We start from the raw sequence: 24,805 nt of genomic DNA, 5'->3' as shown, positions 1-24,805 counted from the left end.
TTGTTAACTCTGCTTTAAGGTGATATCCAGGCTAGCTAAATTTCAGTTAGGATCATGATCTTTGTTTTAGTTCTTTTTTTACTGTTTTATCTCTGCGTGTCTGTTCTGCTTTTTTTAGGGATTATTTTTGCATTATTGTAATGCCTGTTATTGCCTAAGGTATGCTCTCCATTTACTACAGACTTTTTTTCTATTTTTTATTTTAGAGCTGAATCAATTTATGAAGAAATGAAACAGAAATATGGAACTCAGGGTTGCTATTTACTTAAAATTAATTCTCGAACATCTAATCGAGCATCAGATGAACAGATACCAGATCCTTGGAGTCAGTATCTCCAGAAAAATAGTATTCAAAACCAGGTATATGTAAAAAACAACAATGAAGCAAACCACAAAAGCTGTACTTCAGTTTTATGACAATGGCATCACTGTAGAATTTTTTAAGTCTTCATTTAACTAGTAGAATTGTTAATATTTGTGGAATCTGGCTAGTTTTGATCTATCAGCATGTGAGCTCTTAATTCAGTGGTTTAAAACTGTTTTTGACTAACACATAACCCCTTATGTGTACTCCTTTCAGGTGTATAATATCCTTGTTAATTGATCTTTTTTTAAAAGATGAAAAGTGAATTACATAAGAATTGAATGAGATTGGCTAGACATGTAGAAAATAGAAGTTTATACTTGTACATATAATTCCTTATGAATGCTTACAGTCACTTCTTTATTATCCACATGCTCTGGGGTTGCCTTCCTTCATTTTCAACATGCTGTTCTTATGGCCACCTTTTGGAGCTCATACTTTTTAGGTGGGTGGGCTTTTTTCCCTAACTTTACTTTGATTTTGTTTCCTTCTCAATTTTCAGGAAGTGTTATTTCTTCCTAATTTTCTCCTTTCTTAATCTAGACTCCTAGACTAATGTTAATTGTCTATTGGTTGAGGTGGGTAGGTATAAGGTTTCATGGTCTGTTGAACTTTTAAGTTAGGAATTTGTGTACCACTTGGTAGTAGTCAAATGCCAAGTTCCCATGTTTAGTTCAGATAATCAAGAGTTGACTTTTTTTGGGGAGGTGTAGAAGGGGGATTTTGTAAGTAAATGAAAAATATATTTGTGTTCTGTACATTTGAATTACATTGTGTACTGTGATATTATTTTTTAAAAATATCAGTGATAAAGTTTATGTAATTTTTGATGTTTTCATATAAATATCGTTTAATAATCTGTTTGCCTTATTTCTTTACCTAATATATGGAATTTTTGATCCAAATATGATATTTACTCACTTTAAGAAAATGCTGGGGAAACGTGAGAAAAAAGAAAAACCAGTTGCATATGAAGGAGTTTTATTTAAAAAAAAAAAAAAAAGTCTTATAGGGCCACACTCAGAATAGGGACAATATTGAAAAATGGAATTTATTATTATTCTTATTTTTAGTGTTTACTTATTTTGAAAAAGGGAGTATGAGCAAGTGGGGGAGGGGCACAAACTGAGATCATGACCTGAGCTGAAATCAAGAGTCAGTTGTTTAACCAGCTTAGCCACCCAGGCACCTCCCAAAAATGGAATTTAGAGTCCATCCATTCTAAGGAAGGGAAACATAAGTCAAATTGTCCAGTTTGAGGACTTTTAACAGAAGACAGAGGTGTCAGAAATTCTATAGCTAGAAGCCCAGGATTGGAGGATAGCTTTTTTATTTTTTATTTTTATTTCTTATTTTGGGAGAGAACAAGCAGGGGAGAGGGGCAGAGAGAGAGAGAGACTCTCAAGCAGGCTCTCCATGGAGCCTGACACAGGGTTCAATCCCACGACTGAGATTTGACCTGAGCCAAAATCAAGAGTCAGATGCTTAACTGACTGAGCCATCCAGGCACTCCTGGGGGATAGTTTTAAAGCTTATCAAATCTAACCTCTGATCTAATATTTTAATTTTCTTTACCTATGAATAACCTCATCTAGTTAGTACTCACTTCTCAAGTGATCTGTTCCATGTCTGAATAGCTGGAGAATCAACTGAAAATTATCTCCCTTTACTTATCCTTTAGGACCAATCAGTTTTTCATTAAGTCAACTCAGAATACAGAAGGATAGTTTTCAGGTCCCCTTTTATATTTACCAGGCTAAATATAACCTGTTTTTTTAACTCTTTCCTGAATGGTAGTTTCAGACTCTTTCTTGTCCTGATCACTTTTATTTTATTAAGTTCTAGTTTGTATATTTTCCCTCAAAGCATGACACTCAGAATAATACCTCAGATTCCTGCTCTCATTGAGTAGTTTGGGTATTTTTATTTTAAGTTTTAGTTGATGTTGACTGAGAAACCAGTGCCTTTGTACAAATAATCATTGCATTGTATATTTTTCTAATGTACTACGGTATATTCAGAATTTACTCCATCCTATTAACACCATATCTGTAACCCAGAGATTCCATACAGTCCTCTTATTTTTTCCTGCCTGACTCTGGTAGTCCTTCTCTCTTGGCATTTATTTCTTACTTCAAAACACTCTGCAGGTATTCATATACTTATTCCATATAAACAGGTAAACTGAGTTAGAGGTCTTTTGAATTCAGAAGACTTAGGATAGTAGATTGAACATGAAAGGGCATTTAGGAATATAGTAGGTGTGTATTAGAATGATAAAATATATGGAAGAAATTAAGAATTTGGAGGACTAAAAAGAAAGGGTCTTGCTAAAATAAATGAAGCTTATAGTTAACAGAACAACCATAGTTGATGGATTTGGTGGTATCTTAAACATGATTAATTACCTAACTGCTAATGCTTTTTTTATTTTATTTTGATAGGAATCATATGAAGATGGCCCTTGTACTATAACTTCAAATAAGAATTCTGATAGTAACTTGCTTTCATTGGATGGATTAGATAACGAAGTCAAAGGTGTCGATATACTTTCTCTAAGTTTCTCTTTTGGTTGAAAATCTGCACTGTTGTCAAAGCATGCTAATCTTTATAGATAAAAGATGGGGGAAATAGATTAGCTTTTCCTTTGATGATTTTTTATTTGAGTCATTTGAGAAATGACTGTCACTGGAGATAGAATTCTTGTTGAATCAGATTAGTTTTCCTAAATTTTTTGACATTTAAAATTTGTTCAACAAGAGTAATATATACTATTTCTTTGAAAGAAATTTTTTTAGGAAGCAAGGGGGAAGATACTTTGTGCAGCATTAATTATTCCCAAAGTTGACATGACTTTGAGAACTTTATTTCTGTATTTTAAATTATAGTTTTTGATAGTGATAGTTCTACAAATTAAAAAAAAATTTTTTTAATATTTATTTTTGAGAGAGTGCATGTTTGGAGGAGGGCAGAGGGTGAGGGGAGACACAGAATCCAGAGCAGGCTCCAGGCTCTGAGCTGTCTGCACAGAGCTTGACACGGGGCTTGAACTCACAAATCTTGAGCTGAAGTTGGATGCTTAACAGACTGAGCTACCCCAGGCACCCCTCTAAAATTATTTTGTTGTAATTTTTCTTATTACTTAGCTGTGTTATTTAAATTTATTCTTTATATTATTTTAACACTAATTTTCTTCATTTATTTATATAAATATAATTTTTTAAGTTTGAGAGAGTGCGTGCTCACACATGTGAGCCTGGGGGTGGGGAGAAGGGAGGCTCAGAGATAGAGGGAGAGAATCCCAAGCAGGCTCTGCACTGTCAGAACCCTTAGATCATGACCTGAGTCGAAATCAAGAGTTAGATGCTTACCGACTGAGCCACCCAGGAGCCCCTATTTACATGTATCTTTAATTGCTATTACGTGCAACAAGTATTAACTCAAGTCCTGTAGATTTGGGAGGGAAAATGTAAATGTTATTGTATCTTAGACTTCTGAGATACACAGAAAGATATAGGGTTCCGGCATTCTTCTTTTTTTTTCTTTAGCAGTATGGTAGTAGTATCACAATTTTCTGTTGCATTCTGAGAGTAAAAGAAAGATCTGTTTTTCAGTAGATGGCTTACCAAATAACTTTAGAGCTCACCCACTTCAGTTGGACTCATCCAGTGATGCTTCTAACAGCATTGATGGCCCAGATCATGTAAAATCTGCTTCATCATTACATGAAACAAAGAAAGCAAATACTGGAATTATTCATGGTGCATGTTTAACCCTTACTGATCATGATAGAATTCGACAGTTTATACAAGAGTTCACTTTTCGGGGCCTTTTGCCACATATAGAGAAAACAATTCGGCAATTAAATGATCAGGTAAGATTTAATTGTTCAGATTAGTATTTTTAAATTTTCGGTAAAGAGTAAATTTGGGAATATAGTAGTATAAGTTATTTTACAGTACTGGAGTTTTTTTTTTTTTTTTTTTTTTTTTTAAGATAGACTAATGTTAGGATTTATTAGTGTCACTGTCAGTGATGAAATTCTCTTAAATCGTAGACTTTAACTTACTTACATCAGGGATTTTGCTAGCATGTTGGACAGTTTTCTTTATCAGTGTTGTTAAAATGAATATTTGCTCACTATTAAAGCTTTTTAGTTATTTAGATTTTTTTGTATGTAAAGGTAAAATATTAAATCTCATATTTGTAACATAATCTTTTTTTGGTAGCTAATATCAAGAAAAGGCTTAAGTCGATCTCTATTTTCTGCAACTAAAAAATGGTTTAGTGGCAGTAAAGTTCCAGAAAAAAGCATTAATGAGCTGAAAAATACATCTGGATTGCTGTGAGTAAAATATTATTGTTTTGTTTTTCCTCTGCTTAACTCTGATTGGTGTTTTACTCTGTGATGACTGGCAAAAAATGATTATCTAGTTTCATATTGATTAAAACTTAGGTAGATAAGAGCAGTGACTATAAGTTAATATAATATGTTTTTAAACCATTAGGTAATTTGATTTCTAAAAATAGATAAGAATGGAGAAAGTCCCTTACTTTGGGTTTGTTTCCCTATTTGCATACAGATGGAGTGAGAAGAATATTCATTAATAACTCATCTAAATAAAATATTATGGTCTAGTGTTCTGAGTTATGGCATATATTTAGAAAATATTGTGTTAAGGGAAAATAAAATTCATTTTGGGATTTTGGGTTTTTTGTGGTTATATATAAAGTGAGTCACCTAGAGTTGACCATTTGCTCAATAATTTGACCATGGAGAAAATGCTTGCCTGTTTTTGAGAAGTTCTCAGTATAGGGCTATAAATTATATAAATATAAATGTTTCCAAATATCTTTGAGAAATGACAGTCTGTCACTGGAAATAGAATTCTTGTTGAATCAGATTAGTTTTCCTAATATTTTAGAATCAGTTATCTAGCTTGTTAGACATTTTACAATACTTAATGGTTCAGGGGTTATAAATTATAAATTATTTTCTTAACTCATTTTATATTTATAGGTATCCACCGGAAGCACCAGAGCTTCAAATCCGAAAAATGGCTGACTTATGCTTTTTGGTGCAGCATTATGAGTTGGCTTATAGTTGCTATCATACTGCAAAGAAAGATTTTCTTAATGATCAAGCAATGCTTTATGCAGCTGGTGCATTGGTTGGTATTTTGTAATATTATAATTTCTTATTTCTATTATCATAAATGATTTAGAAATTTCTCTTTATGAAGTGGCAAACAAAATACCTAGGGATAAAGTTGTACTCAAAGAGGATATAATGCTTTATGGGTTTTGAATTAGTTTATACTGAATTGATGGATTTTCCTCAAACTAGTACATTTAAACATGGTCAAATACAATGGTTGATGTCTTAGTTTTGACTGCTACCTTCTAGTTTTTGTGTGTGTTTTCAAATTTTAATTTGAGTTTCTGTTATTATATTGAGTATAAATTTTTTTTTAGCAGATGCTTTTAGATCTGTTGAAAAATCTTTTAAAGTTTATTACATGTTTTTTTCTGATGTAAGACTACATATTGGTTAAAAACATGTACTTTTGTGTAAGACAGACTGTCATCTTAGGCAAGTATTGAACATCTCCAAAGCCTCATTTTTTTCACCTGTGCTGTGTGAACCCTAACGGCATAAGGTTAGATGAAAAGGCGTAAGGGCCTGTGATGTGCATAGTACACTGTATGTAATAAGCTGTCAGTAAACATCAGCTATGTTTTTATAATTGGTGTGTCAGAGATTTATTCTGAAAGAGAGAGAGAGTGAGCATGAGCAGGGAAGGGGCAGAGAGAGAGAATCCCAAGCAGGCTGTCAGTGCAGAGCCAGATTGCAGAGCTCAAACCCATAAACCATGACATCATGACCTGAGCTGAAACGGAGTCGGACGCTTAACTGACTGAACCACCCAGGCGACCCCAGAAAGAATTTAATATACTTGTTGCCTTATAATATTTTGATGTTCTTTAAAAGTTGTCATACATATGTGTGTAATTTGCTTTCTGTGTGTAGAAAAGAGTAAAATTAACACTGGTGCTTTCTACATAATCACTTTAAAAATATGTAAGCTTGTAAATAAAAGTGCAAAGAACAAAAATGTATGGGTATAAATATTTCATTGGTAATTATCATATAGGCACTTGTTAGTAATTGCCATTTATTTTAATATTGTTTATGTATAAAACTGCAATAGGCAACTTAAAATAGAAAAATTATATTACTATCCCTTTTTACTTCTGTAATTTTTTTTCAAATGTTTAGTTTTGAGAGAGTGTGAGCAGGGGAAGGGCAGAGGCAGGGGGGACAGAGGATTCGAAGTCAGCTCTGTATTGACAGCAGAGAGCCCAATGTGCGGATCAAACACATGAGCCATGAGATCATGACTTGAGCGAAGTTGAATGCTAAACCGACTGAGCTTCCCAGGTGCCCCTGTAATATATTTTTTTAATGTTTATTGATTTTGAGAGAGAGTGAGAGAGAGAGAGGGAGAGAATCCCAAGCAGGCTCTGGGCTGACAGAGCAGGCTCAATCCCATGAACTATGAGATCATGATGTGAGCCAAAATCACAAGTCAGCTGCTTAACTGACTGACCCACTCAAGTGCCCCTTCCTGTAATATTTTTAATGAAAAACATCTGCTAACTTTTGAAAACTTTTTTCAGGAACTGAAAGTATGCTATCTTTATAAATTGAAGTGTTTGAAAACTTACATGAATTGTCCTTGGCTAGACATTCTGTAATCTTTTATTTTAGTCATCTAAAGTGATGACCGTATGAATATGAAATAATACTTAATGTTATTTGATAAATATAACATATTTATGAATTGATAAAATTTTACCTTATGTACCTGCTAATTCAATGTTTGTGTATAGGTAGATCTTATAAAGGTATGACAAAATTTCTGTGGTTTTATGGTGTGTAAGCTTTTTAATTTTATCTACAATCTGATAAATACTGCATTTAAGCCATTTAGGTGGGTATTAGTAGCAACTGTATGACAGAAAATGGTTTAGCAATGGAAAATAAAGGCATATCTGCTGTAACATATGTATACCTGAAAATCCTTGTAGTCTGTAAAACTGTCCTAAAAGTATAGGCCTTGGAGAAAAGTAGGGCTGCGAAGTCTTCTTAAAACTATGTATGTATCTTTGAAACCAAAGTACAAATAAGAACACAAATTATGTTTGTACCTTGTGAGATGACATATATAGTCTAGTGAGACTGCTTTAGTATGCCTAGAAGTGACTTAACGAATAAAAAAGAATACACAAAACCTGTATGTCACTACTGGCTGGGAGTAGAGGCAGAGAAGAGCTCCTGATCATTTGTGGTACCATGATGGAGAGTGTGGAGGGAAGTGCAACTGTCTTGAGCCCAGAACTGGGCCCTTGCACTGGGTGTGTACAACTTCTCCTGAGAGAGTCTGTGAGCACCAAAACTCAGGCATCTGTTTTTTGTTTTCTTAAGATACAGATAAAGGGAGCTCCTGCCTGTGCAACAGTTGAGCTCAGGGCTTGCTCCTTTCCTGCTGAAGGTTATAATTTTATGCTTGCTACTTTTGATCCCCTTGCCCAAGAAAAATTTTTTATAAATGAATACAAATTTTAATTGTGTTGATACCACTTTTCTATTTACCATTCACATATTTAGCCAATTGATAAGTTCAAAATGTGTTGTAGAACAGACTATATTGCCTGCCATTTTAGCTGAAAACTGTAAAAGATATTTAGTTGCGGTATTTTTAAAGTTAAAATAAATATCATAGCAAAACCAGTAATAGGAATTCTTAAAGAAATACTGATTTTTTTTTTTTTTTTTTGTAGTTCAGTCTGTTATATAACTACCTTAACTAACTGAAGGGTCAGTAGGTTATTCTGGTTCTTGATGAAAAATTTTATAAAAAGTATTGGTCTATTTATTGAGAACTATAAGAAATGATTTAATGGTTGATATAGTAACTGGGAGTGATCATTCTGAATGTTCTCATCAGATCTGTGAAAATTATGTTACTTTTGTTTGAGTGTATACTGATTTAGTGCTTGCAGAATTAAATTAGAAAATAACTTAGAATTTGGGGGCATATTTTTCTCACAGGAGTATTTCTTAGTACTTGTTAATATATGTAATATATATAGTTTGTATATAGTAAATTAGTATTTTATACAATATAGTATTAAACCATATGTTCCATACATATTTGCTTTTTTGTATAGTATAGAAGCATATGTATATTCATTGTATTAGTGAAAATATAAAGTAATTCAGAAAACATGTTTCAGAGCTGTAGTATATTTTGTCACATGGGTATAATGTATTTTCTTTAAGTTTATTTATTTTGAGAGAGAAAGAATATGGGGGAGGGACAGAGAGAGAAGGAGAGAAAGAAACACAAACAGCCTCTGCACTGTCAGCATGAAGCCCTACGTGGGGCTCAGACTTACAAACCGAGATCATGACCTGAGCTGAAATCAAGAGTTGGACACTTAACCTAACCACCTGAGCCATCCAGGTGCCCCTGGATATAATGTATTTTCATTTAGCTTGAATTAGTCAGTAAATTTTGGAGCAAACACTGCTTGTACTGATGATAGAAAGACATTCTGAAATGGATGTATTTTATATTATCATGAAACCTATAGTCTGGCCAGGTTAAAGGTTTTAGTTATTTCCAGTTTTTAGACAATTATTTGTATTTCTTTCTATTTTAAAAAATGTAGAGAAATACATTTGTTCATCCTAAAAGTGTTGGCATTAACAGTCCCCCCAACCCCAATTTATGAAGGTTTCATTTATTTCTAGTTAAATTTTTATTAAAATTTAGTCTATAAAAGGACATATAGTAGGATATTTTACTAAGAAAGCCAAAACCTATATTTAAGTCTTTGTTTTAAAATTCATTAGCACCATTGTATATTTTTTGCATTAATTGAAAGCATAGACATTGACAATAGATTAGCTTTTAAAAATGAAATTAAAAGACTAGCAAATTGGTAGTAATAGAGGTCTAAGAAATAAGGTCTTTGTGTCTTTTGTATGGTATAAGGTATACATTAGAATGTGTAAATGGCTGAAAATATATATAGTTCAAGCTGTTGTGAACTCTCTTTTCATATTCTGAATGCAGTAATTAGAAAGAGACATACTTTTTTTTGTCTTGCTCTATATGGTCTTATCATTGGTCTCTTTCCTCATTGAGGAATAGGGAAGAACAGAAAGGGGGTGGTAGCAGAATCTTAAGCTAGTTGTATATATACACCATATCTCAAGATGCTTATCAGGTCTTCTTGAAAATTTCATTTAAATTCTGAATGACAGACTTTGGTATTTGACTGTAGGATTTAAAAACTAAAAGCATATAGGGGCGCCTGGGTGGCTTAGTCGGTTAAGCGTCCGTCTTTCGCTTTGGTCATGATCTCTCGGTTCGTGGGTTTGAGCCCTGCTTTTGGCTCTGTGCTGACTGCCTGCTCTGAGCCTGGAGCCTGTTTCAGTCTGTGACTCCCTCTCTCTCTGACCCTCCCCTGCTCACGCTGTGTCTCTCTCCTCTCCTAAAAATAAAAAAATAAAAAATAAAAAAATAAAAACTAAAAGCATATAAATATATTTTTCAAGTCTGCATTAATCCATGAAATTTATATATCATACATAAAAAGCCCCAACAAACTTCAGTCCAATTTTTATGGTTCCAAATGCTAGACTATAAGAATATTCCTCCTTTTGAAATAGTATAAATAATGTCTTTTTCTTTAGGAGATGGCAGCAGTGTCAGCTTTTCTTCAGCCAGGAGCGCCTAGGCCATACCCTGCGCATTACATGGATACAGCAATCCAGACATACAGGGATATCTGCAAGTAGGTGATTAGATGTTTATGTTCTGTCCATTTAGAGGTAAATTTAACACTTACATTATTATTAGATATCAGTGGTTCTTTGTTTTTCAGGCTTTAAACTTAAACAAGCTCCCAAATCAAGTGATTATACTCAGAGATAAGATGAGGTGATTTTTTTAGAAAAATCATTGTTTTCTTACATCCCTTATTTTCATATATAAATAAGGATTTGTGGTTAGGAATTTGTTATATGTAAAATTGGGATTATATGTTACATTGGGTGATTTTATTGTGATGACAGCTCTAACCTAAACTATTGTTAAGCCAGGGGTTAGCCTTTTTGAATTTTTCTTGTTAAATAGGCAGAACGCAAAGAATTAAATAGTAGTCCAGGGAAGAAAATAAGTGTTTTGTACATGCATAATGACCTCTCTTGGAACTCTATAGGAATTAGAACTCCCCACCTGTAAGGAGACTATGAACTGGTCCAGAAAGTGGTCAGAGGAGGTTTCATAGTATTTTTGAAGAATGAATCTAAAAGGAAGATAGTTGGGATTTGACAGCAATGAATACATTTCAGGAATTGTGATTGGCAGGAATAATGTTTTGGATGAACATCACTGGTAAAAGGAAATGGAGCCTTGGCTAGGTTAGAGGGTGTGCATGGAAAGGTGTTTTGAGAGACATTGGCGTGGGGAGCCTTCAGTCTCATTTATTATTGTTATTCTTAAGCTGTAGTTAAAATTTATGTAGTAGCAAATGGAGAGTTCCTGAATATTCATATAGAGCCTGACATAATAAAGAAATTTTTCAGAAAGATTCATCTGACTATTCTATGTAGAATGGATGGATTGGAAGACAGATAAAGATTCAGTCTTTTATAATATTGTGTAAGGATTAGTAATAGCAGTGTGTTTACAACACGGCACTAATAATCATTAACGTTTATTTGTGTGCCCAGCATTTGCCACTATGCCAAAGTAATTTATATGCTCATTGACTCTTTACAACAAATCTGTGAAATGGTGAGTACTGTCAATATCCTCACTTACAGATGAGGAGAATGAAACTTAGAGTTTAACTTGCCCTTGGACCGCAGCTATTAAGTGGTGGAGACCGTTTTGGATCCCACCTCTTATACTTTATAATCTGTTCAAGAATATATTTTAAAAATATGCCTTCTGTGAAGGAGGACCCATTGAAGAATTCTGAAAAGGTGAGGTTCAGAAGGTAGAAGAACTAGGAGAGTGAGGTGTCATGGAAGCTCGAGTACTAAAAAAACTTTCAAGAAGTTTGAATATTCTTTTGCCAAGAAGATTTTTCTTTTTTTCATAAGGTACAGAGCTTTTGTTGAGATGCACATGGAATGATGCCAGAGAGAAAGCATAATACCTCGTGACCCAGATAGCCAGATGTGTCTGGCAGTCCACTTTTGTCCTCCTGTCCACAATAGACTATCAGCTTTTTCTAAGTCTATACTTAACTGTTTGTAAAAAAATTTACCTTATAATCTTCATTCTCAGTTATCATAATTTTTAAGATTTATCATCAGTTTAATACATATTTTGGGATAAATGAGAAGCACTGTATTAATTATACATATGCATTTTAAGAAGTTCCCTGATCTCAGAAATATTAAAAGGTAAATAAATTTTCTTAAAGTGCAGGAAATCCAGTATTACTTTTACAATGCCCTCTTCTTAGAATGTCATGCTTCATCTTTTAACTGATGAGATCCTATTTATCCTTAAAAGATTTTCTTAAATATTTCTATTATGTTGGCATTCATTCCTTTTCTCTCATCAAATCATAGTATCAATTAGTCCCTGTTAGTTATTTATGTTTTTCTCTTTGTTTTTTAGAGAGAGAGCACACGTGCAGTAGGGGAGTGGGGGAGAGGGAGAGAGAATCTCAAGCAGGTTCCACTCAGTGTGGAACCTGATGAGGAGCTCAATCTCATGACATTGAGATCATGATGTGAGTGGAAATCAAGAGCTGGATGCTTAACTGACTCAGCCACCCAAGCACCCGTTACCTGTTTTATACCAGTTTTTGTTTTTAGGTAGGGATTATGTCATGGAAATAACTTGAATTTGTAGCACTTCCAAAGCCTGAGCCAAACTATTTTTTTTAAATTTGTTTATTTATTTTAAAAATATAAATGTTTTTGTTAATTCAAAATTTTAGCCATTTTGACATGTATGAGGTGATGCCTCATTGTGATTTTGATTTGCATTTCCCTGGTGATGAGTGGAGAGCATCTTTTCATGTGTCTGTTGGCCATCTGTATGTCCACCTTGGAGAAATGTTCATATCTTCTGCCCATTTAAAAAATATTTTTTAATATTTGTTTATTTTTGAGAAAGAGAGAGAGAGAGACAGATTGTGGGCAGTGGAGGGACAGAGAGAAGGAAACAAAAAATCCAAAGCAGGCTCCAGCTCTGAGCTGTCAGTACAGAGCCCAGTGTTGGACTCGAACTCACAAACTGTGAGATCTTGACCTGAGCTGAAGTCAGATGCTTAACTGACTGAGCCACCCAGATGCCTCTTCTGCCCATTTTTTTTTTTTAATTGGATTGGTGTTTAATTGTATTTGGTGTTGACTTATATATGTTCTTTATGTGTTTTGGATACTAATCCTTTATCAGGTCATTTGCAAATATCTTCTACCGTTCAATACATTGTCTTTTAGTGTGGTTGGTTTCTTTGGCTTTGTAGAAGCTTTTTATTTTTTATAGTCTCAATAGTTTATTTTGGTTTTTGTTTCCCTTGCCTTGGGAGACATCTAGAAAGGTGTTGCTGTGGTCAGTGTTAGAGAAATTACTGCCTATGCTCTCTTCTAGGATTTTTATGGTTTCAGGTCTCACATTTAGGTCCTTAATCCATTTTGTGTGTATTTTTGTGTGTGGTATAAGAAAGTGGTTTAGTTTCATTGTTTTGCATGTAGCTGTTCAGTTTTCCCAATACCGTTTGTTGAAGAGACTTTTTCCCATTGCATATTCTTGTCTTCTTTATTGAAGATTAGTTGGCCATATAATTGTGAGTTTATTTCTGGGCTTTCTCTTCTGTTCTGTTGATCCATGTGTCTGTTTTTGTGCCAGTGCCATACTGTTTTGATTACTACAGCTTTATTTCTTTTTTTTTTTAAGTTTATTTATTTATTTTGAGAGAGAGAGAGAAAGGGAGAGAGAGTGAGTGTGAGTGAGGGAAGGACAAAGAGAGGGAGAGAGATCCCAAACAGGCTCTGCACTGTCAGTGTGTAGGCTGACATGGGGCTTGAACACGTGAACTGTGAGATCATGACCTGAGCAGAGATGAAGAGTCAGACACTTAACCGACTGAGCCTCTCAGGTGCCCCTGATTACTGCAGCTTTATAATATAACTTGAACTTTGGAGTTGTGATAACCTCCAGTTTTGTTCCTCTTTTTCAAGATTGTTTTGGCTATTCAGAGTCTGTTCCATACAAATTTTAGGATTATTTGTTCTAGTTCTGTGAAAGATGCTGTGGGTATTTTGATAGGAATTGCATTAAATATGTAGATTGATTTAGATAGTATGGACATTTTAACAGTATTTGTTCTTTCAGTTCATGAGCATGGATTGTCTTTTCATTTGTTTGTGTTGTCTTCACTTTCTTTCATCAGTGTTTATAGTTTTTAGAATACAGTTCTTTTATCTCTCTGGTTAAGTTTATTTCTAGTCATTTTATTATTTTTGCTACATTTGTAAATGGAATTGTTCTCTTATTTCTCTTTCTGCTACTCATTATTAATGTATAGAAATGCAGTTGATTTTTGTACATTTATTTTATATCTTGTGACTTTACTGAATTCATTTATCAGATCTAGTAGATTTTTTGGTGGAGTCTTTCAGGTTGTCTGTATATAGTATCATAACATCTGGAAAGAGTGAAAGTTTTACATCTTCCTTGCCTATTTGGATGCTCTTTATTTCTTTTTGTTGTGTGATTGCTGAGGCTAGGACTTCCATTACTGTGTTGAATAAAAGTGGTGAGAGTAGACATCTTTCTCTTGTTTCTGAAGCTTAGGGGGAAAGTTCTCTCACTGAGTATGATGTTTGTTGTAGGTTTTTCATGTAAGGACTTTATTATGTTGAGGTGTGCGCCTCTAAACTTACTTTGTTTTGAGGGTTTTTATCATGAATAGATGTTGTACTTTGTCAAATGCTTTTTCTGCATCTATGGAATGATCACATGGTTTTTATACTTTGTTTTGTTGATGTGATGTATCACGTCGATTGATTTGCAAATATTGAACACAGATGATTTTTTTAAATGTTGCTTGAATCAACAAATTAATAAGATCTTGGACTTGGTAGCATTGTAACCTAATAACTGACCACATGGGGAAAATAGGTGAGGAATCAAACAAAAATAAGTAAAAGGATAGTGTTAAGTTAATAAGAGTGTTTGTAAAGTTTTCCTAAGAAAACACTTTAAGAAGTGAACGTACTGGGGCGCCTGGTGGCTTAGTCGGTTAAGCGTCTGGCTTTCGCTTAGGTCATGATCTCGCGGTTCGTGGGTTCGAGCCCCGCGTCGGGCTGTGTGCTGACTGCCGGCTTAGAGCCTGGAGCCTGTTTCAGTCTGTGACTCCCTCTCTCTCTGACCCTCCCCTGCTCACGCTGTCTCTCTCTCTCTCCTAGAAATAAATAAAACATTAAAAAAAAAAAAAAAGAAGAAGTGAACGTACTTAAGGGGCACATGGGTAGCTCAGTCGGTTTCAGAATTGGACTTTGGCTCAGGTCATGATTTCGCGGTTTGTGAGTTCTGGCTCCACATGGGGCTGTATGCTGATGGTATGGATCCTGCTTGGGATTCTCTCTCTTCCTCTCTCTCTCTCTGCCCTTCTCCTGCTCACTCTCTTTTTCTCTCCCTCAAAATAAATAAACAAAAAGAAGTGAATGTATTTGAATATATTATGTATGAGTAGGTGTTACTAATTAGGAGTTAGTCGTTTATGTTCATTAAAATAACCTTAGATGTTCATAAATACTAACCTAAGAACATGATTTGTAGTAAGCTTATGGCAGATACTTTTTGAAAGTAGAAAATTGTATTTTAAAAATATCACTGTTCAGAATGACCTTCAAGTTAGTAATCTTTGTAATTTTAAGTCCAATTTTGATATAAGGATTAGAAAACTAAAATTAAAATAAACTTTGTTATTTCCCAGCAAAAGGATTCTATCTTATAATTTCACACTAAGGATATTTTTATTTATTTTTACTATTCTTATATATATATAGAGAGAGAGAGAAGGAGGGACCAAGTGTGAGGGATAGAGAGAATCTTAAAAGCAGGCTCCATGCCTACTGTAGAGCCCAATACAGGGCTCAGTTTCATGACTGTGAGATCATGTCCTGAGCCGAAATCAAGAGTCAGAGGCCTAACCAACTGAGCCACCCAGGCGCCTTTATTCTAATTATTTTTAATAATGAATGATATTTTATTATTTTTAATTATTGATGATAGTAGTCCATGAAGAAAAATCAACTGTGTGTTTTTACAAAGACTTAAAAAAAATTTTTTTTCATGTTTTTATTTATTTTTGAGTAGAGAGAGATAGAGAGCATGAGTGGAAGAGGGCACAGAGAGAGAGAGAGAGAGAGACGGAATCTGAAGCAGGGTCCAGGCTTTGAGCAGTCAGCACAGACCCGGATGCGGGGCTTGAACTCATGAGCTGTAAGATCATGACTTGAGGCAAAGTCGGATGCCCAATCAACTGAGCCACCCAGGCACCCACAAAGATTTTCCTCAGGAATCATGTAGGCATCACTGCCCCTCGTGCTGTCTCCAGTTGAAAGATCTCAGTAGTACTACTAGATGGAAAGCACCTAAGTGTTCCTAGAAGTAGCCAGTAATTTAAAACATATGTAAGCACAGTTTGCAATGAGGAAAGAGAAAGAAATATGGGTGAAATGTTTATATTCTTTTCTATTCATAGCAAGTTTTATTTGTTAACCGGTGACCTAACTGGTTCTAGTGCTTTGCATATAGAAAATGTGATTTTTCACTGTATTCTTACGATGAAATTATACGATGATAAAAAGTTTTGAATAGTTATGAGAATTACTTGAAGTTTTCTTTTTAACCTTTTAGGTAAGTGGAAAACAAGAACATGGATTTCTTTTTACTCAAAAACTAGAATTGGAACTTTTATTGAACACATAGTTACTATGATGTAATAAGACATTGTAGTGCTAATAATATTTTTCGTCTTTTTTTCCTTAGGAACATGGTATTGGCTGAAAGATGTGTATTGCTTAGTGCTGAAATCTTAAAAAGCCAAAGCAAATATTCAGAGGCTGCAGCTCTCCTAATACGGTTGACCAGTGAGGTACTGAAAATGTATTTACTTTAATAACATTTCATAAATTTTCAAAAGTGTTTATTTTTCTTAAGAGGGTATGCAAAACATAAAAGTAGAGGGGAATTTCCTTTTGTGAATTTACAATATGGCTACTTTCTTTATTTGTTGAATTAATTTTAAATGTGATATTTCATAAGTATTTTATGAATTTACTTTATTTCTGCATTTTAAATCAACATTATTATTAACCACAAACATATATTGTACATCTTCTGTGAATTAGATTCTGCCTTACGCATAAGTATTTATTTAGATTTTTTTCTTTTTAAATTTTTTACTTTGAGTATAGTTAACATACAATGTTATGGTTAGTTTTCAGATGGATTCAACTTCTCTCTGTACATTACACTGTGCTTACCACAAGTGTAGTTACCATCTGTCATGTAGAGCACTGTTACAGTATCATTGACTATTCCCTATGCTGTGCCTTTTATTCCTGTGACTTATTCATTCCGTAACTGGAAGCCTGTATGACCCATTCTTCTTCACCCATTTTTGCCCATTTCCCCACTCCCTTCCCTCTGGCAACCATCAGTTCTCTATATTTATAGCTCTGATTCTGCTTTTTGTTTGTTCATTTGTTTTAAGTTTCCACATATGAATGAAGTCATATAGTATTTGATTTTCTCAGTCTGACTTGTTTTACTTCACATAATACTCTCTAGGTCCATCTATATGTTGTTGCAGATGGTGAGAGTTCGTTCTTTTTTATGGCTGTGTAATATTAGTTATGTATATATGTATTCATTTGCCTGTCAGTGGACACTTGGGTTGCTTCCATATCTTAGTTATTGTAAATAATGCTGCAGTAAACAAGGGGTGGATATATCCTTTCAAATTAATATTTTTGTATGCTTTGGGTAAATAAATACCCAGTCGTGTGATTACTGGATCATAGAGTAGTTCTATTTTTAACTTTCTGAGGAACTCCATGTTATTTTCCACAGTGGCTGCACCAGTTTGCATTCTCAACATTGCACGAGGTTTACTTTTTCTCCACATCCTCACCAACACTTGTTTCTTGTGTTAATTGAGTTTAGCCATTCTGATAGGTGATGTCTCATTTTAATTGTGATTTGCATTTCCTTGATGATGATTAATGTTGAGCATCATTTCAAGTGTCTATTGGCCATCTGTATGTCTTCTTTGGATAAATGTCTGTTCCCATCCTCTATACCACTTTTTAATGGGATTTTTTTGGTGTTGAGTTGTTTAAGTTCTTTATATATTTTGGCTATTACCCTTATTGGGAGTATCATTTGCAAATATCTTCTCCTATTCAGTAGGTTGCCCTTTTGTTGATAGTTCTTTCACAGTGCAAAACTTCATTTTGATATGGTCCCAGTAGTTTATTTTGCGTTTGTTTCCCTTGTCTTATACATAAAAAGAGACCTATCTAGAAAAATGTTATGGTCAATGACAGGGAAATTACTACATTCTCTTCTAGGATTTTTATGATTTCAGATCTCACATTTAATCTATTTTGAGTTTATTTTTGAGTGGTATAAGTGGTCCAGTTTCATTCTTTTGGCATGTAGCTGTTCAGTTTCCCTAGTACCATTTGTTTAAGAGAGCTTCCCCATTGTATTTTCTTGCCTACTTTGTTATAGATTAATTGATAATATAAGAATGGCTTTATTTTGGGACTGTCTATTCTATTCCATTGGTCTTTATATCTCATTTTTGTGCCAGTACCATGCTGTTTTGATTTTTAAAGCTTTGTAGTGTATCTTGAATCCTGGGATTGTGATACCCCCAGCTTTGTTCTTTTTTCTCAAGATTGCTTTGGCTATTCAGGCTCTGTGGTTCCACAAATGTTAATATTACTTATTCTGTTTCTGTGAGAAATGCTGTTGGTATTTTGATGGGAATTGCATTGAATCTGTAGATTGTTTTGGGGAGTATGGTAGTTTTAACAACAGTATTTGGAAGTAATTCTTCTGGTGTGTGAGCATGGATTATCTTTCCAGTTGTGTCATCTTCAGTTTCTTTCATCAGCATTTTACAGTTTTCAGAATACAGGTCTTTCACCTTTTTGGTTAAGTTTATTCCTAGATATTTTATTTTTTTTGGTGCAGTTGTAAATGGAATTGTTTTCTTATGTATAATAGTATTTAAAGCAACATGCATGTGCATCAATCTAATATACCATTGATGCTTAACAATGAGTAATCACAGAGGACTTTTAAATCTTGTTTTCACTAGTATGAACTTTTAAAAACAATCATCTTAAGCATTGAAAATAATCTATATTGTGAATATTTCAAAAGACAGGAAAAGCAATCCATTTATAGTTGCTAGTGAAAGTTTACAGCAGATATTATTAAGTTGCATTGACTCCTGGCTTGTAAAGAATGGTAGTGATTTTGTGAGTGTGGTTAAACATAGGTTTTTTTAAGATGCATGCTTAAGAACAAAAGAACAAAATCAAGCACCTCCTTTGTTTGCCTTTTAAATGTTAATATACCCTTTGGTTTCAATCCTTGGACCACTGTAGTTTTTACTGTTCACATTTTTGGGTGCAATCAGTTCTTGGTGATGATTTTTACTCTTAAATCGGTCTCCAATACTAACCTCTCTTTGAGGTTTATAGATTTGTAATGCCAGCTGCCTTTTATTTAGACTTACCCACTTGGATGTTTCTAAAGCACCTTACAGTCAACATATCTAAACTCAAACTTTCTTACCTTGTTGATCATGATTTAAAATTATTGTTATAACCAGTTAGTTTCTTGTTTCCTCAGGGCAGAAACTAAGATGTCCCTGTATTCTCCTGTCCTATCAGTAATTCAGTTGAGTGTATTTTGTTTCTCTCTTTTTTTAATTTATTAAACATGTTTTCTTTTTTGTATCTCCAAATAATACTCTCCCCCCACCCCGCCCTTAAATCCCTTCTACTGCTGTCTTGGTTCGTGTCCTTAATGTCCTTCTGGACTGTGGCCCTTTTACTGTTTGTTCACCTTGTCTACAAGTCCTTGTATCAGTCTTGTCCTTCAGAGAGTTATCTGCAGTGCCCCAGGTTATCCTAAGAGTCTCTGTCCTCCCCTCTCCTAATGCTGGAAGACCTGACTTGTCACATACTGGAAATCCTATTTCAGTTCTTGAGTGTAGGGAACTGTGATGTCTTCTACATTTTTGTCCTTTGTGCCTAACACTGGCCTTGGCACATGGTATATAATTTACATATATTTCTTCAACTGGACCATTAATTATTTAAAAAAGTTTCCTGTAAGATATAACTAATGAGGTTAAGGGATGATATTAACATATTGAGTAATTGATATTACATTGATACTGATCAGTATGAATAGTTGCTAGACATAAACTATTTGGTAGAGCTGAACATATGTAGACTCTTGAGTGTGATAATGCATTATAATAATAATCTTAATGTGGGTTTGAATATGTTCCTGTTTTTCAATCTAGGAATTATCAATGAATATAAAGGGAATTTATGGTTTAGGAGCTTGAATAAAATTTATTTAGAGAAAATTCTTCTGTCTGCATTGCAACCTTGTCATTTTCTGTCATTCTCTTTTCCTTTCCAAGTTTGTTTGTACCTTCTCAAACCTAGATAATTTGTTTTGTCATGAAATTTGAGGAATTTACCATTGTGTTGCTTTGTAGTGAGTAGGGGGTGAGGTGACTGGTGGTACATTTCCCCAGAAATTGTGGTTCTCAGTGTTTTTTTAATGCTATACCTTCTAGATTTCTTTGAGTAACTTGAAAGTAGAGACTACTTGGTACAGTGTGTATAAAGTTAGGTTAAATTTTAACAAATAATTACAGTCATTTTATGCATATTGTTAATTAAAAAGGTTGTATAATATACGAAAAGAACACTGTCTTGAGGATAGGGAACTGAGTTATATACTGTTGACTCATGAGTTATGTTTCCTAGATTTTTGCTAACACTTTTTTGGAAAAGACAGCTGTGAGGCCTGGGTAGAAGTAATTGTACTCTGGCTTTATTTTTTGGACTGCAAATTTATGGTCAAGTGGATCTTATTATTGTTATGCCCTGGGATTCTCAGGATGACAGAGCAAACCCAACTAATGATAAATTATGCCACGTTTACCGCCACATAGAATAGCATGTCTGAATTTGGTGCTTAACATATGATTCTTTTCTTCTACTTATGTCTTTCTGTGCTGAACATTTATTTTGGTCTTAATAGCCCTTTTATCTGTCATTGCATTTAAACACAGTAAATCAATTTTGTACTATCAGGGATAGTAAGTAATAGCAGTTTTTACAAGGTTCTTCACTTTAGCAGGAACTGTTCCTTGTGGTAAACTGATCAGCTTATAGCACCTTTCCTACTGACTTCACAGTTCTGCAAAGAAAAAATCTGAAAGCCATCTTTGAGATTTGATTCATTTAAGGTTGTGCAACCAGTGCCGGTATCAGTTCTGTTTTTATGAAAGTGTTTAATTAAGCCTCTACCTGAAGATTATTTTTCTCCCTATATTTATCTTCATATTTTAGGTGAATGTTGCAGTTTTTGTTAAAATTATCACTTGTTGTTGTGGGCAGAGTACATATGCTGGAATTCTTGCTGAAGTAGTATCACATATTTTTTTTTCTTAGTTCCTTATGGAGCGTATTTAATAGACTGTTCATATGAACCACCACTAAAATAAAATTTCATTCTTCAAGTCATTCAAAGCCTCCACTTTCCAGATAAAACTATCACTTTGTGAAATTCTTTCATTTTTCTTCTTCCATCGACGCTGATGGCAGTTGTGATTCTTTGCGAGACTATCTTTTGGATTCAGAGGAAGGTGTTTTCTACTTTAGCTGTCACACTGTAAGATAGGGACTACTAAACAAAGTTGCAGTGAGTTGTGAGTGCAGGGTGTTCAGCATAGCAGATCTATCCTTCCTCAGACAGCTGCCATACTGGATTCCAGAGTCAAATTTTGCTTCAGCTAAATTAATATATGCTATGGACTCCAGGTCTCATCTAAATTGGTCAGCCATTGAGTATTAAATTTGACAATGCTGAGGGTTTATTGTTTTAGTCTCAATTGGGTTATACATTAGAATCATTTACATAACCATAAAAGATTTCTAGGGCATGTTCCTTATCTTAAAATGTTCAGGATTGCTGTCCTTCCAAGTTTTTGAGTTTAATAAAGCCTCATAGGAATTAAAAAATATATATATGTATTTGTACTGTAAGTTTGTACGTGACAGCATGTGTTTGCATGCACATACTAGGTATAGACTTAATTTGTAGCACTTAATAAAGCCTGCGAAATACTATTGAGAAGCTTGAATAAAGTTCTGAAATAGAAGAAGTAATTAGAGGGAATTGCTATTCCAGATATTAAACTGTTATAAAGCTGCTACAGAAATTGAAACTTTTAAATACAACATAAGATTAGGTGTCATTAAAATTAGTGGGGAACGTTAGGTTATTCACCAGATGGTATTGTGACATCTAGCTGTTTGGGGTTGGATTCCTGTCTTACTTGTTACATGATAATAAAAGTCATAACTTGATTAAGTTATAATATAGGAAACAACCTAACAGAATATATAGGAAGACATCTTTTTTTAAATCTAGGAATGATACCATCCTTTCTTAGTTTGACACAGTATGTTGAAGCTATAAAGGCAAAAGATAGTATGCTTTACTACTAAAGTATAAACTCTTTCATGTAGAAACTGGGAAATACTAATGCAAATGTATGACAAAAACCTAATATTGATTAAGTGTACAAAGGGCTTTTAGAAACCACGTAATCACAAAAACCCATTCACAAAAAGAGTATAAGTGGACAATTCATAGAAAAGATACAAAGATCCTTAAACACAGAAAAAGATTACCAGCCTTACTAGTAAGTACATGTTGAGCAAAGTGTCGTTTTTCTTTTAAATTAAAGGGGTAAAAATTTAAAACTCTAAAATGAGTTTTGGCTGAGTGGAGTGGAAAACATACACACTCATTCTCTGTTGAGGAGACTATATGTTGGTATTACTTTTTTTTTTTTGTAGTAGTTTAACTCTGTTGGTTAGAATATGGACAATATACATAGCCTTCATTAACTCACTGGCTCTACTTCCAGAAATGTGTCTAATAAAAATGTATAATTACTCTCAACCATGATTTTATAAAGATGTTTATCAAAGTATGTTTTTGTAGTAACAAAATACTGAAACATAATTGAATCAGTCAGACACTATTCATAAATTATGGTATGTTTGTAGAACAGGATACAGTGTAGCTTTAAAAGGAATAAGACATGTAGGTTTCTTGGAAGGATGTCCATGATATGATCATAAGTCAAAAAATGAGGTAAAGAATATTCTGTATAATACCATTTATGTATAAAAATATATGTGTATTTTTAGAAAACTATGTATTTAACATAAAAGCACAAATATGGAGTGAGAAATGACAAACACCAACACCAAGCTGGTACCTGTAATTACCTCTAGAAAGTTAGAGGAGGCATGGGGTGGGAAAGAAAGATGTTCACTTTTTTTTTCCTGAACATTTATTCTTTAAGAAAAAGTATTTTTAAAGAAGAAAACATTTTCCTAAAAACTAAAGAAAGTATACTCCCTAGCTACCCTAAGTAATTCTGATGTAAACCCTTGGATAAGAACTGCTTGTTAATTGTACATTCCTGATTTTCCCACTTGCTAGCTTTTGGATCTTACTTAGAGAAAGACATCTGATCAGATATTTAGTTTTTGTCATAAGGGGGTTGAAATAGGTAATAATATCTATCATTTACTGAATCTTTCTAGATTGTTTCCACTCTAATTTTGTGATTGCTGCAGAGATAGTTATAATAATCAATGATCTGTGAGCACTATTTGATGTAACTATAATTTGTTGACTTTATTGCATTTAAAGTAAATGTTTTCTGTTTTCAACTCTCCCGGGGAAAAATAATGGCAGCAGAACACATGGAAGGGCATGGTAAGTTCAGCTTGAGAACAGCTGAAAACGTAGAGAAAGTTTTGGTGAAAATGTTGTTGATACTTGATCAGCAACCTTCACTACTTTCTCAGTTATTTGTGAAGTGATGATGGCTCTTTCATTTGAAAGGTTGTCCTTATGGGTGAGGATGTAAATGCGATATGTGGTTTTCGTAGACACTGTTGTAAGAGTCTACTGAAGTGGAAACTAATTTGAGTTGCACCATTTACTAGTAAAACTAATAGTAGGTGATAATCTTTGAAGGGAAAGCTTTCTAAACTTTTTAATGAAAAGCAGTCATTTTGGCATTCTTGAATTAAGCAAAAATTGAGAATTGCTTTTAAATCCAGTAAAGTTTAATAGAGGATAAAGTAGTAGATTAGATTATTTCATAATCTACACACATTCTCTTTTTATCTTTCCTTTCTTTTTGGATGGATGGAAATATGCTATGGGATGTCACAGATCAACTTCCAGAAGAAATTAGATAATTATGAATCTATTGTCTTCTGTACTCTTTTCTGGTTCGTCTTTATTCAGTATACCTGTATTAAATTCTCAGTTTATATACTTTTTTTGCCATTTGAAAAGGGATTACATTTCTTCATAGATTTATTACATGGTACATATTCATTATGACACATTTGGATTTATGAAAAACCAAAAATATTTCAGGGTAGAGAATGTTTTAAAGGTTTTTAAGAAAAAATTTGTGCTTATTGGAAGAAAGAATCATCAAGATTGGATTGCCCCTTGATCTCTACCCTCAGATACTCATAACTGAAACAGTGAATATGCTATATATTACTTTTAGAAAGCAAATATTGTTTTACCAGTTATCTTTTTACTTTTAATTTTGTAAAACTAAACTTATTTTCTTTTAAACATTCGATAGGATTCTGATCTTCGAAGTGCACTTCTTTTGGAACAGGCGGCACATTGCTTTATAAACATGAAGAGCCCCATGGTTAGAAAATACGCGTTTCACATGATATTGGCAGGACATCGGTTTAGTAAAGCAGGGCAAGTGAGTGCATTTTCTTTAACAGATATATTATTTTAATTTTTATTATAGTTTGTTATGTATTTTATAAATGTATGTCATTTGTCAATTTTTTATGATTTAAAATTAATCCTAAAAATGGAAGTAAATTTTCTTATATTGGTAAGGACATGAGATTTGGATTTAGATAAATGTGGTTTCAGCCTTGATCTTTTACTCACAACTTGACCTGGGTTAAGTTACTTCTCTGAGCCTCAGATT

General features: G+C 33.7%; 1 protein-coding gene across 3 annotated transcripts in view; it reads left to right on the top strand.

The window, feature by feature from the left end:
* TRAPPC8 (trafficking protein particle complex 8) overlaps positions 1-24,805 on the top strand; it is an 85,260-nt gene that overhangs the window by 19,335 nt on the left and 41,120 nt on the right. For 2 of the 3 annotated variants that reach the window (XM_039254435.1, XM_039254437.1), the window contains 8 exons: positions 207-360; positions 2,809-2,902; positions 3,979-4,238; positions 4,594-4,709; positions 5,385-5,535; positions 10,134-10,234; positions 16,465-16,570; positions 24,437-24,568. In XM_039254435.1, the coding sequence (XP_039110366.1) occupies positions 207-360; positions 2,809-2,902; positions 3,979-4,238; positions 4,594-4,709; positions 5,385-5,535; positions 10,134-10,234; positions 16,465-16,570; positions 24,437-24,568 (1,114 nt within the window). The remainder of the gene's footprint in view (positions 1-206; positions 361-2,808; positions 2,903-3,978; positions 4,239-4,593; positions 4,710-5,384; positions 5,536-10,133; positions 10,235-16,464; positions 16,571-24,436; positions 24,569-24,805) is intronic. The other variant, XM_039254436.1, reaches the window with a different exon arrangement.

Source organism: Hyaena hyaena, unplaced genomic scaffold (assembly GCF_003009895.1).
Source record: "Hyaena hyaena isolate Hyena2069 unplaced genomic scaffold, ASM300989v1 scaffold_490, whole genome shotgun sequence".
NCBI lineage: Eukaryota > Metazoa > Chordata > Mammalia > Carnivora > Hyaenidae > Hyaena > Hyaena hyaena.
Note: the sequence above shows the minus strand (reverse complement) of the source record. Positions and strands in the feature narration are given on the sequence as shown.